Source organism: Camellia sinensis, chromosome 6 (genome assembly GCF_055761805.1).
Source record: "Camellia sinensis isolate YWXY chromosome 6, ASM5576180v1, whole genome shotgun sequence".
Taxonomy (NCBI): domain Eukaryota; kingdom Viridiplantae; phylum Streptophyta; class Magnoliopsida; order Ericales; family Theaceae; genus Camellia; species Camellia sinensis.
This window is the reverse complement of record NC_138966.1, coordinates 145,726,583-145,744,453: the sequence shown is the minus strand read 5'-3', so window position 1 is coordinate 145,744,453 and position 17,871 is coordinate 145,726,583. Positions and strand designations below refer to the sequence as shown.

Genomic DNA, 17,871 nt, shown 5'->3' with positions numbered 1-17,871 from the left:
AACAATGTGCTTATGTGCGAATGTACTCATGTGATTTTGTGTTTAAATTTCGTATTGGGCATCCCAGTATTTGGTAAAGTTTGATAAGAATTTGTGTAGAGTATGGGCAAATTAAGGGCATACGGGTTGGAAGGTTCTTCCACAGCCCGACTTGATAGTCCGGAAAGAGTAGTACAAGAATTGGCAGAGATCTTGAGACAGCGGTGTCAGTTGCCGCTACGGTTTGCCACCACCAGTGTGAGAAACACCGAGGAGTTTGTTATCACACTTCTGGGGCTCGTTATAGATATGGTAAAATGGACTATACGGCAAGGAACTGTCCCCGGATTGAACGAAACGTGAATGAATCCTCTGCCTTGGCTAAATCCGTACTAGTGGTAGGAATTGCTACTCAGGATGGAGTAATCACACTCATCCCAGAAAGCACTCAGAATGTTGTAACCATTATCCCAGGTATCTATACTGTTTACAAATGAATGCTTATGTATTGATTGATTCTGAATTAGTACGGTTGTACATCTTCGCTTGGGATATTATTTGATTCGGATCGGCATATATTTCATATCTGCTGCATGTGTATCTAGATTGGTTAGACCCACATGATCGAGACTGTATTCATTGGAGGTATATGCCCCGCTTGGGAAAATTGTGAAATACGTTTTGGGATATTGATTGACTCTGCACATGCACATATATATCTACACCTATGCTCAGGGTGATTTATTATGTTACCGCCTTCAATGACTAAACCATTGGAATTATGATTCTATAATCGTGTGACCAAGTTGAGCGCCCTAAATGATGAACGCTATAATTGTGAGACCATATATTTTGATTGGTAGAAAGTTGACTGGGTAATGTGACTAATTTGGAACTTTTGCGTAACAATCCCATACTATGTGTGCCCGAGGAACTTTGTATAATGTATTATTGTGCACCATGTTCTTGCATATAAGGCTTATTTGGGAACTGCTATACTGATTATGATACGTACCTCCTGATATGAACACTTGCATGCTTATGTAACTATACCCGAACTCATGTGGACAATACCGTATTGTACGTAATTTGAAACACTTTGATATGAACAGTTGTGATGAATGACTCCGATTTGACTTGGAGAACTGATGAACTTAGGGCAGTTAAGAAACTATCAACCGTGTACCTAAGCAAACGAAGTATGCCTTACAGAACCAAATGTGCCCTGTTTGAGAAAATTGTTATCTGAATTGACCCGATAGAACCCTCATTGGGTATAATTTGACGGGACCTTTGCTAGATTTAATCTGACAAGACCTTTGCTTGGATTGATTGATAAGAACCTCTATCTAAGTTGATTTTGTAAAAAGGGGTTAAGAATTGTCTATAAATAAATGACCAGATTATTATTGGCAGGAAAACTGATGGACCTAAAACTTGAATCCGTTTGGAGTGCTTGACTTATTTGAAAGACCTTTTGTGGGCTATCAATAGATTAATCTACCTATGAACACCATTGAGAACCAACCTTCGACTATTGAGGACATATGTGTTATAGATGAACTGAATTGTACAAATCCCGTGATTGGGTGTCTTAAGGAACGATGCTTGTGTATTGTCCTATCCTGGTTGGTTTGATGCTATGGGGACTGATGACGGTAGATTGATTTGATTTCGAGCAGTACTGAACATTTGTCTTTGACTGATCAGAACATGTTTTGTAAGGGAGAGCGATTGCTTCAGTGTTACCAGGTTTTAGAGAAATCAGGTTATAGTGAATGGTGTTGTGTTGCTTTGATGACATTCTTAGAGTGTCCTTTTGTGCTAGGGGACGTTAAGCCTATGTAGCACCTTTGATTAAGATACCTTTTGCCACCGACGGTTTCGTACGGGTGGGTTTGACTAATCGATCTGGAATCGGCCACCAACGGTCGCGGACGGGTGTGCTTCGATTCCGAGACGATTATTCCTTTGTTTTGTTTGGAATGTCATCCTTTGGCATTATGTAAATGTTATAGATATCCAAGAAGCTTTGAAAAATCCTGATTATCCATAAGTGTGCGAATTTAGTACACCGTGTGAATACCTGCCCAGCGCCATTATATTCTGTAATTGGGGTCCTGAGGATGTGTAAATTGTGCTTAACATGTGATTGACTCCTTTGATACTACCTTTGCCATTATAGACGTTTATATATGAATTGCCTTATGCTTTTGATGACTATCAGATAATGTGGAAAGACTCGATAGAACAGGGAATTGAATATTGAACCGAACTGTGAACTATAAACTGTTGGATGAATTGAGAACACGTGTATTATGTCAGAAATTGCCTGCTTCGATGTTATTGTAATTTACAATCAGTATTATGGGGATGTACGGACTATATGCGTTGTGTGGGTAATTGCCTCGGTACTACCTTTGTTGGTTAGGGAATCAGTGTCTGGATCCACTTTGAATTTCTGAAGACTTTTGATTGACCTTGGATAACTGTGATGCGTCACTAGACTGAATACCGAATTGGATTGTGAATCGTGGAATTATTGAAGAATGAATTGAACTTTCGTGACACGGAATAAACCGAACTTCTGTGATAAAGTTAGCTGACATTGAAATAAATATGTTGGTGACCTACCTTGAAGAGGTCAGTTGGTGAATATGCCTAAATATTTTTTTTGGTGCCAACAGGTCGAAGTTGAATTTTAGATAGTGGCGGGACTACTTCAACCTCTCTCCATTTTGGAATGGAAATGGGAATATGTGGCTACGAGTTTCGTTGTGGGGCTACCTTGAGTACCCAAGGTGTAAGTCCCATTTGGGCTATTGTAGGTAAAGTTATTGAAGTTGCCCATTTCTCCCTATAAAATTTTGTATGATGCTTGTAGACTAGCCACTGTTTACATCGATAAGATCGTTCGTTTACATGGGGTCCCAGTATCTATTGTTTAGACAGAAATTCTAAAATGTGTTTGAATTCTGAAAAGCCTTCAAGAGGCAATGGGGGCTCAGCTTCTGTTCTGTTATGTTACCCGGATCCGGAGGTTCCTTTATGGAACTGGTTATTCGTGACCCCACGTGCATATGTTCTGTTCTACTCTGTTCCGTTCTGATCTGTTAATGCTAATGGACGTATCACGTAAACTTAATCATGACTTATGATTTCTGTGTATGATCTGGACGAATTATGAATTTGTTACGAAACTGAATTATGATTCGGCGTTACTTTCCATCCGTAAATTGATGTACAGTCAGAAGGAACCTTTTTGATTCTGGAGGGAATGCTCCAAATGTATGTTTTAGATTTCCAAGGTAGTTGGGGGAATCCATCCATCATTGGCAAACTTTGTCTACGACAGTAGCTTGCGCTCTAGTTTGGTGTGACACCATACAAGTCTTGTATGGAGGAAAAGTTGAGTCTTTGACTGATTGAGAGCAGAGTGTTGCTCGATTTTGAGACTAAGCAGCTAACTACCAAAAGGGTTGGAACCATTGAATAAAAAGTGTTCCGAATTGTGCCTGACTAAAGGTGAATTAAGTTTGGAGGACCAAACTTCCTAAAGGGGGGAAGACTGTAATACCCCTGTCCCGTAATATGTTAATTGGTCCTTAATAAGATGTGATTATGTGTTTGTTATGGTTTTGTATGCCATTATGTGAAAATATGTGGTTTTGAATTTCTATCTGTTCACCGTAGGAATATCTGTTTGATTTTACCACTTCGGAAATTAAATTGGAGGCCTTATCGGCCACAGAACCCGAAATTGATTACGCCATTGTGGTCGGCATAATTTTTAGAGCCTACGGTGAAATTTAATTAGAAATTGATTCGGGTCAGATTAAGTTGATTAAATTGATGAATTAGAGCCCAATTACCTTATTAATATTATATTGGCCTTAGTGGGTTTTGTTGTTAAGTCACTACACTCTCCATCCTCTCTTCTTCATTTCATTTGGCTGAATTTGGGACTCAAAATAAAGAGAGAGAGCCGGCTATAGAGAGAGAGAAGGAGAGAATTGTGTAATTTTTGGCTCAAGCTTGGGAAATTGGGGATTTAGCTCAAGATTTGGCTAGAGCTTGGGTGTTTAAGGCTCCTAGGTGAGTAAATTCATGAGATTGAACTTGTGATTTTGTGAATTAAAGATTTATTGGTGATCAAGAACAAGAGCTGTGCTATAATTGATGAATTTGAAGCTAATGTGCACATGTATGTGTAAGATCACCATGATTTTGCATAATCATGCATGTATTAAGTTGAATATGGAAATAAAGGTGTTAAATCTTACATGCAAGCATGTTTTTGTTGAGCTCCATGAGAATGAGCACCATTTGCATTATTTGGAATGAAAATGAAGTCAAGATTAGCATGCATGTTGAATAATTAAAGATAGGAGCTTTGGAATGCATGAATGTGTATGATAGAATTGAGCTTGAATTAAATTGAGCCATGCATGTATTTGATTTATGAAATTGGGCTCCATGAAGATGTATTTTGGTGTTTATACCATGTTAGTACAAGTATATGTGAAATTGGAGCCACCAAAAGCATGAAATGACGGTTTGAATGTTGAAGGGAGCTCAAGAACACAATCTGGAAAACCCAGAATTTTGATGTCCGCTCGAGCGGGGAACCTGACGCTCGAGCGGAGAAATCGAGCTCCCAGCATTTTCTGCAGACATGGTTCCCGCTCGAGCGGGGAAGTTGACGCTCGAGCGGGGAGCTATGTAGACAGGCAGTCCGCTCGAGCGGCCGAGTTCACGCTCGAGCTGGAATTGAAGGCAACCAGTACTTTTGCAGACCTAAGGGTCCGCTCGAGCGGGGAAGTCCATGCTCGAGCGGGGACCCTATTTTCTGAAATCCTGTTTTTTGCATTTTGTGTTCTGTTTTCCGTTCTCTTTCACTTGCAAGCATTCTTAGGCTTATGTTAAGCATTGTAAATGAGCTAATGAGATAAGAATAAAGCCTAAAAGAGGAATATGTGAATTAAGGAACGGATTGAATTGTTAATGACCCCTTTTGTGTTCACGGAATGTGTAGGGTCAAGCTCCAGGGCAAATCCACAAGCCAATCACTGTGAGTAATATCGATATTTGAATGCTTGTAAATGTCCAATTGTTTACTCCCTTTGAAGCTTTATGAATTGCTAACTGGGATTGTGGGATTGTGGACGTAAGTCTGATATGAATGCATAAATGGACCCAAGGTCGTTTCGATAAGCATAAATGGGCCAAAGGCCGTTTTGAAATGAATGAGTGGGCCAAAGGCCGTTTGAAATGAATGAGTGGGCCAAAGGCCGTTTTGAAATGAATGAGTGGGCCAAAGGCCGTTTTGAAATGAATGAGTGGACCGAAGGTCGTTTTGATAGAAATAAATGGACCTAAGGTCGTTTTGACATGAATGAGTGGGCCGAAGGCCGTTTTGACACGAATGTATGGGCCGAAGGCCGTTTTGACGTAAACGAACGGGCCGAAGGCCATTTTGACATAAATGAACGGGCCGAAGGCCGTTTTGACATAAATGAATGGGCCGAAGGCCGTTTTGACATGAATGGAAATTTAAATGGGCCAAGGGCCAGAATGTTTAGAACTACAGTCACTTGGTTTGAATTTCGTATAGTTATATATTTTGCTGTTAAATGGAAATATGAATTGGGCCTAAGGCCGTTTGGAACATGTTGATCTACATCGTTATGTAACTTCTGTATTTGATTTGATATTATTCACTGGGCTTTCGCTCACGCTCATTCATGTGTTTGTAGGTGAGCCAAGAGAAGTCCAGACCCAGCCTCAGAGAAGTCTGTATGGAACCACTAAGGTTTTGAGAGAGTCAGCCCTTGTGTCTCACGCATGAGACCCGCCTTCGCCTTTTTGTTGTGTATTTGCATTTTGTCAGGTTGGCGAAGTTTTGTATATGTCTGCTTATAGTTTTTATGGGTTGACTTAGTTTTGGATGATCCTGTCTGTACAGAACCTATATCACTATGTTTCTGTTGTGAGTTATTAACGTACATATGTATGGTTTGTTTTGATGTGCCATGTAAGCACAGCTCTATGGACAAAGTTTTAAATTGCTTCCGTTTGGCCCCCATTAACTCTGTTAAAATACGCTTGGTTTGGTTTGAGGCCGTAGGTAATCTTAGGATTACTGGCCGGTTACGTCCTTAACCCATGGGGGCGGGTTCGGGTCGTGACAGAGTGGTATCAGAGCACGAGTTAATAACTCACGCACTTGTCCAAAAGAGCAATAAGCGTCTAGAAAAGATCTAGGATGCATTCATGTGATAAGTATGAATTCGAAAGCATCGAGAATATGCTTAAGTGTTTTGATTTGGGCAATTATGTGCTATAAGTTGTGCTGTACTTGCATTGCAAACTGTTTGGTTACATATGCTCTCTAGTATATGCATATTTGTAGAATCTTTTGTATATTGTATAATGCAAGTTTAATCAGACGGTGAATAAGAACTCCGTAAAGCTATGTTTAACTTTAAATATTTGTTAATGATATGAAATGACAAGTACCCTGGAATGCTATGTTTTGTACGAATGATTGTCCAAATTTTCCTGGAACATAATTGTGGTATCCTTAGCGGAGGCCCTCGCCCAGGGAACATAATACTGTGGCTTATGGTCATGAAGCCCTAGCCCGGGGGAAATAATACCGTGGCACAGGCCCTCGCCCGGGGGAAATAATACCGTGGCCTATGTATGAGATATGTTGATATGCTTGACCAACATGATATGCCACGCTAAAAGAAGTACCACACATGATTCGAATATGAGATATAAATTGTTACACTAATGTGTACAATAAGTTTGTTTTGTTATAATGCACATCATGAAAAGTTGTCTATGTGCATTCAATTCTGCTTACGGGTGTCTATGTGAAACATGAACATGATTTGAGTATATAGTTACTTAGTAATTGTTCAGCATGCGATATTTGATAAATATGAAATTATCTGTTACGTAAGTGATTAATTGCGTACGATATGTGAAAGGAGAATATAACAATGTGCCTATGTGCGAATGTACTCATGTGATTTTGTGTTTAAATTTCGTATTGGGCATCCCAGTATTTGGTAAAGTTTGATAAGAATTTGTGTAGAGTATGGGCAAATTAAGGGCATACGGGTTGGAAGGTTCTTCCACAGCCCGACTTGATAGTCCGGAAAGAGTAGTACAAGAATTGGCAGAGATCTTGAGACAGCGGTGTCAGTTGCCGCTACGGTTTGCCACCACCAGTGTGAGAAACACCGAGGAGTTTGTTATCACACTTCTGGGGCTCGTTATAGATATGGTAAAATGGACTATACGGCAAGGAACTGTCCCCGGATTGAACGAAACGTGAATGAATCCTCTGCCTTGGCTAAATCCGTACTAGTGGTAGGAATTGCTACTCAGGATGGAGTAATCACACTCATCCCAGAAAGCACTCAGAATGTTGTAACCATTATCCCAGGTATCTATACTGTTTACAAATGAATGCTTATGTATTGATTGATTCTGAATTAGTACGGTTGTACATCTTCGCTTGGGATATTATTTGATTCGGATCGGCATATATTTCATATCTGCTGCATGTGTATCTAGATTGGTTAGACCCACATGATCGAGACTGTATTCATTGGAGGTATATGCCCCGCTTGGGAAAATTGTGAAATACGTTTTGGGATATTGATTGACTCTGCACATGCACATATATATCTACACCTATGCTCAGGGTGATTTATTATGTTACCGCCTTCAATGACTAAACCATTGGAATTATGATTCTATAATCGTGTGACCAAGTTGAGCGCCCTAAATGATGAACGCTATAATTGTGAGACCATATATTTTGATTGGTAGAAAGTTGACTGGGTAATGTGACTAATTTGGAACTTTTGCGTAACAATCCCATACTATGTGTGCCCGAGGAACTTTGTATAATGTATTATTGTGCACCATGTTCTTGCATATAAGGCTTATTTGGGAACTGCTATACTGATTATGATACGTACCTCCTGATATGAACACTTGCATGCTTATGTAACTATACCCGAACTCATGTGGACAATACCGTATTGTACGTAATTTGAAACACTTTGATATGAACAGTTGTGATGAATGACTCCGATTTGACTTGGAGAACTGATGAACTTAGGGCAGTTAAGAAACTATCAACCGTGTACCTAAGCAAACGAAGTATGCCTTACAGAACCGAATGTGCCCTGTTTGAGAAAATTGTTATCTGAATTGACCCGATAGAACCCTCATTGGGTATAATTTGACGGGACCTTTGCTAGATTTAATCTGACAAGACCTTTGCTTGGATTGATTGATAAGAACCTCTATCTAAGTTGATTTTGTAAAAAGGGGTTAAGAATTGTCTATAAATAAATGACCAGATTATTATTGGCAGGAAAACTGATGGACCTAAAACTTGAATCCGTTTGGAATGCTTGACTTATTTGAAAGACCTTTTGTGGGCTATCAATAGATTAATCTACCTATGAACACCATTGAGAACCAACCTTCGACTATTGAGGACATATGTGTTATAGATGAACTGAATTGTACAAATCCCGTGATTGGGTGTCTTAAGGAACGATGCTTGTGTATTGTCCCATCCTGGTTGGTTTGATGCTATGGGGACTGATGACGGTAGATTGATTTGATTTCGAGCAGTACTGAACATTTGTCTTTGACTGATCAGAGCATGTTTTGTAAGGGAGAGCGATTGCTTCAGTGTTACCAGGTTTTGGAGAAATCAGGTTATAGTGAATGGTGTTGTGTTGCTTTGATGACATTCTTAGAGTGTCCTTTTGTGCTAGGGGACGTTAAGCCTATGTAGCACCTTTGATTAAGATACCTTTTGCCACCGACGGTTTCGTACGGGTGGGTTTGACTAATCGATCTGGAATCGGCCACCAACGGTCGCGGACGAGTGTGCTTCGATTCCGAGACGATTATTCCTTTGTTTTGTTTGGAATGTCATCCTTTGGCATTATGTAAATGTTATAGATATCCAAGAAGCTTTGAAAAATCCTGATTATCCATAAGTGTGCGAATTTAGTACACCGTGTGAATACCTGCCCAGCGCCATTATATTCTGTAATTGGGGTCCTGAGGATGTGTAAATTGTGCTTAACATGTGATTGACTCCTTTGATACTACCTTTGCCATTATAGACGTTTATATATGAATTGCCTTATGCTTTTGATGACTATCAGATAATGTGGAAAGACTCGATAGAACAGGGAATTGAATATTGAACCGAACTGTGAACTATAAACTGTTGGATGAATTGAGAACACGTGTATTATGTCAGAAATTGCCTGCTTCGATGTTATTGTAATTTACAATCAGTATTATGGGGATGTACGGACTATATGCGTTGTGTGGGTAATTGCCTCGGTACTACCTTTGTTGGTTAGGGAATCAGTGTCTGGATCCACTTTGAATTTCTGAAGACTTTTGATTGACCTTGGATAACTGTGATGCGTCACTAGACTGAATACCGAATTGGATTGTGAATCGTGGAATTATTGAAGAATGAATTGAACTTTCGTGACACGGAATAAACCGAACTTCTGTGATAAAGTTAGCTGACATTGAAATAAATATGTTGGTGACCTACCTTGAAGAGGTCAGTTGGTGAATATGCCTAAATATTTTTTTTGGTGCCAACAGGTCGAAGTTGAATTTTAGATAGTGGCGGGACTACTTCAACCTCTCTCCATTTTGGAATGGAAATGGGAATATGTGGCTACGAGTTTCGTTGTGGGGCTACCTTGAGTACCCAAGGTGTAAGTCCCATTTGGGCTATTGTAGGTAAAGTTATTGAAGTTGCCCATTTCTCCCTATAAAATTTTGTATGATGCTTGTAGACTAGCCACTGTTTACATCGATAAGATCGTTCGTTTACATGGGGTCCCAGTATCTATTGTTTAGACAGAAATTCTAAAATGTGTTTGAATTCTGAAAAGCCTTCAAGAGGCAATGGGGGCTCAGCTTCTGTTCTGTTATGTTACCCGGATCCGGAGGTTCCTTTATGGAACTGGTTATTCGTGACCCCACGTGCATATGTTCTGTTCTACTCTGTTCCGTTCTGATCTGTTAATGCTAATGGACGTATCACGTAAACTTAATCATGACTTATGATTTCTGTGTATGATCTGGACGAATTATGAATTTGTTACGAAACTGAATTATGATTCGGCGTTACTTTCCATCCGTAAATTGATGTACAGTCAGAAGGAACCTTTTTGATTCTGGAGGGAATGCTCCAAATGTATGTTTTAGATTTCCAAGGTAGTTGGGGGAATCCATCCATCATTGGCAAACTTTGTCTACGACAGTAGCTTGCGCTCTAGTTTGGTGTGACACCATACAAGTCTTGTATGGAGGAAAAGTTGAGTCTTTGACTGATTGAGAGCAGAGTGTTGCTCGATTTTGAGACTAAGCAGCTAACTACCAAAAGGGTTGGAACCATTGAATAAAAAGTGTTCCGAATTGTGCCTGACTAAAGGTGAATTAAGTTTGGAGGACCAAACTTCCTAAAGGGGGGAAGACTGTAATACCCCTGTCCCGTAATATGTTAATTGGTCCTTAATAAGATGTGATTATGTGTTTGTTATGGTTTTGTATGCCATTATGTGAAAATATGTGGTTTTGAATTTCTATCTGTTCACCGTAGGAATATCTGTTTGATTTTACCACTTCGGAAATTAAATTGGAGGCCTTATCGGCCACAGAACCCGAAATTGATTACGCCATTGTGGTCGGCATAATTTTTAGAGCCTACGGTGAAATTTAATTAGAAATTGATTCGGGTCAGATTAAGTTGATTAAATTGATGAATTAGAGCCCAATTACCTTATTAATATTATATTGGCCTTAGTGGGTTTTGTTGTTAAGTCACTACACTCTCCATCCTCTCTTCTTTATTTCATTTGGCTGAATTTGGGACTCAAAATAAAGAGAGAGAGCCGGCTATAGAGAGAGAGAATGAGAGAATTGTGTAATTTTTGGCTCAAGCTTGGGAAATTGGGGATTTAGCTCAAGATTTGGCTAGAGCTTGGGTGTTTAAGGCTCCTAGGTGAGTAAATTCATGAGATTGAACTTGTGATTTTGTGAATTAAAGATTTATTGGTGATCAAGAACAAGAGCTGTGCTATAATTGATGAATTTGAAGCTAATGTGCACATGTATGTGTAAGATCACCATGATTTTGCATAATCATGCATGTATTAAGTTGAATATGGAAATAAAGGTGTTAAATCTTACATGCAAGCATGTTTTTGTTGAGCTCCATGAGAATGAGCACCATTTGCATTATTTGGAATGAAAATGAAGTCAAGATTAGCATGCATGTTGAATAATTAAAGATAGGAGCTTTGGAATGCATGAATGTGTATGATAGAATTGAGCTTGAATTAAATTGAGCCATGCATGTATTTGATTTATGAAATTGGGCTCCATGAAGATGTATTTTGGTGTTTATACCATGCTAGTACAAGTATATGTGAAATTGGAGCCACCAAAAGCATGAAATGACGGTTTGAATGTTGAAGGGAGCTCAAGAACACAATCTGGAAAACCCAGAATTTTGATGTCCGCTCGAGCGGGGAACCTGACGCTCGAGCGGAGAAATCGAGCTCCCAGCATTTTCTGCAGACATGGTTCCCGCTCGAGCGGGGAAGTTGACGCTCGAGCGGGGAGCTATGTAGACAGGCAGTCCGCTCGAGCGGCCGAGTTCACGCTCGAGCTGGAATTGAAGGCAACCAGTACTTTTGCAGACCTAAGGGTCCGCTCGAGCGGGGAAGTCCATGCTCGAGCGGGGACCCTATTTTCTGAAATCCTGTTTTTTGCATTTTGTGTTCTGTTTTCCGTTCTCTTTCACTTGCAAGCATTCTTAGGCTTATGTTAAGCATTGTAAATGAGCTAATGAGATAAGAATAAAGCCTAAAAGAGGAATATGTGAATTAAGGAACGGATTGAATTGTTAATGACCCCTTTTGTGTTCACGGAATGTGTAGGGTCAAGCTCCAGGGCGAATCCACAAGCCAATCACTGTGAGTAATATCGATATTTGAATGCTTGTAAATGTCCAATTGTTTACTCCCTTTGAAGCTTTATGAATTGCTAACTGGGATTGTGGGATTGTGGACGTAAGTCTGATATGAATGCATAAATGGACCCAAGGTTGTTTCGATAAGCATAAATGGGCCAAAGGCCGTTTTGAAATGAATGAGTGGGCCAAAGGCCGTTTGAAATGAATGAGTGGGCCAAAGGCCGTTTTGAAATGAATGAGTGGCCAAAGGCCGTTTTGAAATGAATGAGTGGGCCAAAGGCCGTTTTGAAATGAATGAGTGGACCGAAGGTCGTTTTGATAGAAATAAATGGACCTAAGGTCGTTTTGACATGAATGAGTGGGCCGAAGGCCGTTTTGACACGAATGTATGGGCCGAAGGCCGTTTTGACGTAAACGAACGGGCCGAAGGCCATTTTGACATAAATGAACGGGCCGAAGGCCGTTTTGACATAAATGAATGGGCCGAAGGCCGTTTTGACATGAATGGAAATTTAAATGGGCCAAGGGCCAGAATGTTTAGAACTACAGTCACTTGGTTTGAATTTCGTATAGTTATATATTTTGCTGTTAAATGGAAATATGAATTGGGCCTAAGGCCGTTTGGAACATGTTGATCTACATCGTTATGTAACTTCTGTATTTGATTTGATATTATTCACTGGGCTTTCGCTCACGCTCATTCATGTGTTTGTAGGTGAGCCAAGAGAAGTCCAGACCCAGCCTCAGAGAAGTCTGTATGGAACCACTAAGGTTTTGAGAGAGTCAGCCCTTGTGTCTCACGCATGAGACCCGCCTTCGCCTTTTTGTTGTGTATTTGCATTTTGTCAGGTTGGCGAAGTTTTGTATATGTCTGCTTATAGTTTTTATGGGTTGACTTAGTTTTGGATGATCCTGTCTGTACAGAACCTATATCACTATGTTTCTGTTGTGAGTTATTAACGTACATATGTATGGTTTGTTTTGATGTGCCATGTAAGCACAGCTCTATGGACAAAGTTTTAAATTGCTTCCGTTTGGCCCCCATTAACTCTGTTAAAATACGCTTGGTTTGGTTTGAGGCCGTAGGTAATCTTAGGATTACTGGCCGGTTACGTCCTTAACCCATGGGGGCGGGTTCGGGTCGTGACAGAGTGGTATCAGAGCACGAGTTAATAACTCACGCACTTGTCCAAAAGAGCAATAAGCGCCTAGAAAAGATCTAGGATGCATTCATGTGATAAGTATGAATTCGAAAGCATCGAGAATATGCTTAAGTGTTTTGATTTGGGCAATTATGTGCTATAAGTTGTGCTGTACTTGCATTGCAAACTGTTTGGTTACATATGCTCTCTAGTATATGCATATTTGTAGAATCTTTTGTATATTGTATAATGCAAGTTTAATCAGACGGTGAATAAGAACTCCGTAAAGCTATGTTTAACTTTAAATATTTGTTAATGATATGAAATGACAAGTACCCTGGAATGCTATGTTTTGTACGAATGATTGTCCAAATTTTCCTGGAACATAATTGTGGTATCCTTAGCGGAGGCCCTCGCCCAGGGAACATAATACTGTGGCTTATGGTCATGAAGCCCTAGCCCGGGGGAAATAATACTGTGGCTTATGGACCCGAGTTCCAAGATGCTCAGGACCCATATTCTTAATTCAGTCATTGGATTCTATATAGCTATAATTATTAGCCTCAATCAATACTCGGCTTTTGAGAAAAGCTGCTAGTATATATATCTATATTGATTCCCTCAATCACATGCCTCCAAGCAATGAATAATAAAAAAGTCAACTTTACTGTTCACTATTCATCAAAAAGTCAACATTACTATTCATCATTCATCATGATTCATCCCACCGACAAATTCAGCCCAGTAAAAGTTTTAGTCACTCACCGAAAGTAGTAGACAACTCCCATGTGCTTCTGATGCTCCTTTCAAGTCAAGACTATTCACTCACAAGGCTTATAGTATTCACTCACAAGGCTAACAGTGGTCTCTTTTGATTATAAAAGGGCCTCTTTAGTTAAGAATAAGGCAGAGTTAGAAAAAATTGAGAGCATTCCTTCCTCAAGAGAAAAACCTATCTCTGTAATTTTCTTTTCAAGTTCATTTTCAAGTTATGTATTTTGAAGAATTGTTTATTTCACTCCATTAAACAATTTTTTATTACAATTCTTATGTAGCCGCTGAATCACTTTACCAGAAATACCATATTGCCAGTTGAATATCCAAAGGATTTTATATTTGGATATAAAAATAAGCAATTGAGGGAATTTTCTTTGCTGTGGAGTAAATGAGAAAACAGTGGAGAAGTAATTGACTTGATCCAAAATTACTGATGAGAAGATGTCTGGAATGGCACCATAATGGGTCCACCATCTCAGAAACCAAATAGGTAATTCTGACTTAAACTTTTGATCAAATTGAAGAAACCAGGAGTGACTAAATGTTTCATTTTGATATAGGAGGACTTTGCATCAATATAATCATAATAATTATACTGAAAGGAGTGATTAGGTAAATCACGAAGTTGACAAGGAAAACCCCATTCAACTAAGGAAACAAAATTGTGAATATAAAGTGAATGGTAAACCACTTTACTAGTGTAAGTACGATCATAAATGAGTTTAATCACAATTGACTGATGGTTGAGCAGGATGTCTTTATAGAAGGTGATTGTTTTCTCTGGATGGAGAGGAACAAAATGCCATCCATGAGGGAAATAAGTTTTAACTAGATCATTAACAGATTGACTCTTTGGGTGACTAGGTTCTTTGAAAAAGAGATTAGTAGTTGTTGAGTCAACATAATCAGATCGAGCAGTTTTAATAGGATTAGGAGGGTATGGAGTAACTGCTTGGCTGGATGAAGCAAAATGATCAGTGGCCAAAGCAGATGTGAAACTAGGTTGAGGAATATTACCAAGAACTTGGTAACGGTTAATCATTTCAATAGGATGGTATTGGGTGACTAACTCTAAAGGAGGAATAAAGGGTTGACTAGTTGGGACCAAGGCTTTAGAAGGGGGCCTTGGGCGAGACATCTGTTTGAAAAGAAATAAAGGTTAGCAATAAAAATTAGCAACCACTAAGGAGATCTAAATAAGTATGATGAAAATCCAAACGGTTGTAATAATCAGCAAGTAAATGACGACGAGCTTGAATTTGGTGATACTGAATGTATTGAGCACGTTTAGTAGTTTTTCTGGCTAATTTTAACTGGGCAATGCGATAAGCAGTTTGGTGAATCAGATCACGGTAATGGATAATTTGGGTTTTGTCGTAAGCAATAAATGGAGTGGCCATCCCTATCCCCCCTGTAAAAATTTCTGAGTAAGGAAATCAGGAATGGAATTTTGACAACTAGGTATATATTCAATAGTAAAATCGAAAATACTTAAAATAGATTGCCAACGGGCAAAAATTTGCTTACTAGCAAGATTTTGAACATCTTTTTCTAAAACATATTTAGCAGATTTGCAATCAACACGAAGTAAAAATTGTTGTTTAAAATATCATCTTGAAATTTACTGATACATAAAACAGTAGATAAAATTTCTTTTTTAATAGTACTATAATTCTTTTGTGCTTTATTCCAGACACCAGAATGATAACGAACAATTTGTTCAGATGACTGAGGAGTAATTTGCTGGAGAAGGATGCCGCCATAACCGATATCAGAGGCATCGGTTTGGATAATTTTGAATGAATTTTCAGTAGGAATACCAAGACAAGGAAGAGACTTGACATATTGTTTAACCTGTTTAACAATAGTAGTATGAGTAGAAGACCAAGGAGGAGGATTGTCTTTTAACCGATCAAACAGGGGTTGAAAAGTTTTCCTAAGGTCTTTGTAAAATTCAGCAATATAATTCAACGATCCTAAAAACCGTTGTAGCTGAGTTTTATCTAAGATTTCACCAGGGAATTTAGACGCAAATTCAATGAAACGACTAATAGGTAAAATAGTATTCTGGTGAATATCACAACCTAAAAATCTGACTTTGGTTTGAAACAATCTAATCTTAAGAGCAGAAATTGGTAAGATTTTATGATTGAATATAGTATGGAAATTCTTTTCTTTGAATATTTAGACAACTATTACAAAAAGGTTAATATAATTACAAAACATAAATGGAAAACTTCTCCAAATACTTCTGTTAGATTATGTTGAGAATAACAATGTATATATATATATATATATATATATGATACATACATATATATATATACACATACAGAGAACCCTTGAATTTCTTTTGACAGTGTTGAATTTATCAACAATGAGGAGATAGAACTGATAGAGAAATTTTCTGTGAATCCAGAAAAATGTGCTGACAGAGAAATTGTATACAATGCTTTCTCTACATATATATATATATACAATGTCAGCGTATATATATATCCAATGTTGAATACAACGTCTTTACGTTCAAAATTTCTCTGAATCTAGAGAAATGTGTTGATAGTGTTGAATACAATGTTTCCTACAAACCAGAGAAATTTTGTGTTGACAGTGTTGAATTTCTTTGGATTCCCAGAATTCTTTTGGATTTGGCCACTTTTCTCTGGATTTGGCACTTTTCTCTTGATTGGCACTTTTCTCTTGATTGCCTTTGAATTTTCTTTAAATTTGGCAATTTTCTCTGGATTACTCTTAAATTTTCTCTAGATTACCCTTGAATTTTCTCTGATTTTCATAGAGAAAGGATTGTACAGAAGTAAACAATTTTTTCGACCAGAGAAAATTCTCTGGATCCATAATCTAGAGAATTCAAATCAGAATTTCTTTGTGAAAATTCTTTGTGAAAGGATCCAGAGAAAGTTCAACTAGAGAAATTCTCTGTAAACCAGAATTTCTCTATGAAGTCCAGAGAAAATTCGATCCAGAGTTCTTTGGATCGAATTTTTTCTAGATCGATGTTGAGAGACCTTAGACATTATGAAAATATTGGGTGTCCTTTATGTTATAAAATCTTAATACCAGGGACCTTAAAAAAAAAATCCCCACTTTTTTATTCAAAAATTGAATATATAGTATTTTACAATTCAAAAATTGAATATATATAGTATTTTTTCATATATAGTATTTTATTTTTTTCTCTAAATATTTCCTTCCAAAATTTACTATTCAAAATTATGTAAATTAACAAAGTTAATTAATGTTTGTTCATTAAAATTAACAAATCTTCAGAATGGTGGTGATGAATTCAGACTCTCCAACTAGTAACTAACAAATTATATAATTTTTTGTTCATTAATAAATGTTTAATTTTTAATTTTTTTGTTAAATATATTTAATATTACACTCATTTTAAAGGTATGGTTTCAATATTTTGAATGATAAATTTAATATTTCGAAAGTTATTTTGAAATAAAATTTTAACTAAATAAAGTCACTACATTTGTCTAATCATTTTTTTTTTTCAATGAACAACCTAAACTTAGAAATTAAACAGATCAAATTATCAAAATGAGACAAGTGGTGGATTTCATAAACCCAATTGAACTGTTGAGTCTACAAATATGAATTTTAGACAATAATAGTGTAAAAAAATAAATTAAAAGATATTTGAGTGTTTTATTTATAATGTAGTTGATGATGCTCACCAGCAAAATAAAGAATCGCTCTTGCATCTTTATCCCCTCTGCCCACGTTGTCAAGAATCGCTCTTGCATCCTTATCTCCTCTGCCCACATTGTAAAGAATCGCTCTTGCATCCTTATCTCCTCTGCCCACGTTGTAAATCCTTATCCCCTCTGCCCACGTTGTAAAGAATTGCTCTTGCATCCTTATCCTCTCTACGCACGTTGGCTTCTGCAA

General features: G+C 38.0%; 2 protein-coding genes across 2 annotated transcripts in view; both read right to left on the bottom strand.

The window, feature by feature from the left end:
- LOC114267892 (BURP domain-containing protein 6) overlaps positions 1 to 17,871 on the bottom strand; it is a 103,724-nt gene that overhangs the window by 65,842 nt on the left and 20,011 nt on the right. The window lies entirely within an intron of this gene.
- Positions 1 to 17,871, bottom strand: part of LOC114267893 (BURP domain protein RD22) — a 30,691-nt gene that overhangs the window by 6,147 nt on the left and 6,673 nt on the right. Inside the window, 1 exon segment of the mRNA XM_082875022.1 lies at positions 17,658 to 17,865. Coding sequence (XP_082731148.1) covers positions 17,658 to 17,838 — 181 coding nt within the window. The 5' untranslated portion in view covers positions 17,839 to 17,865.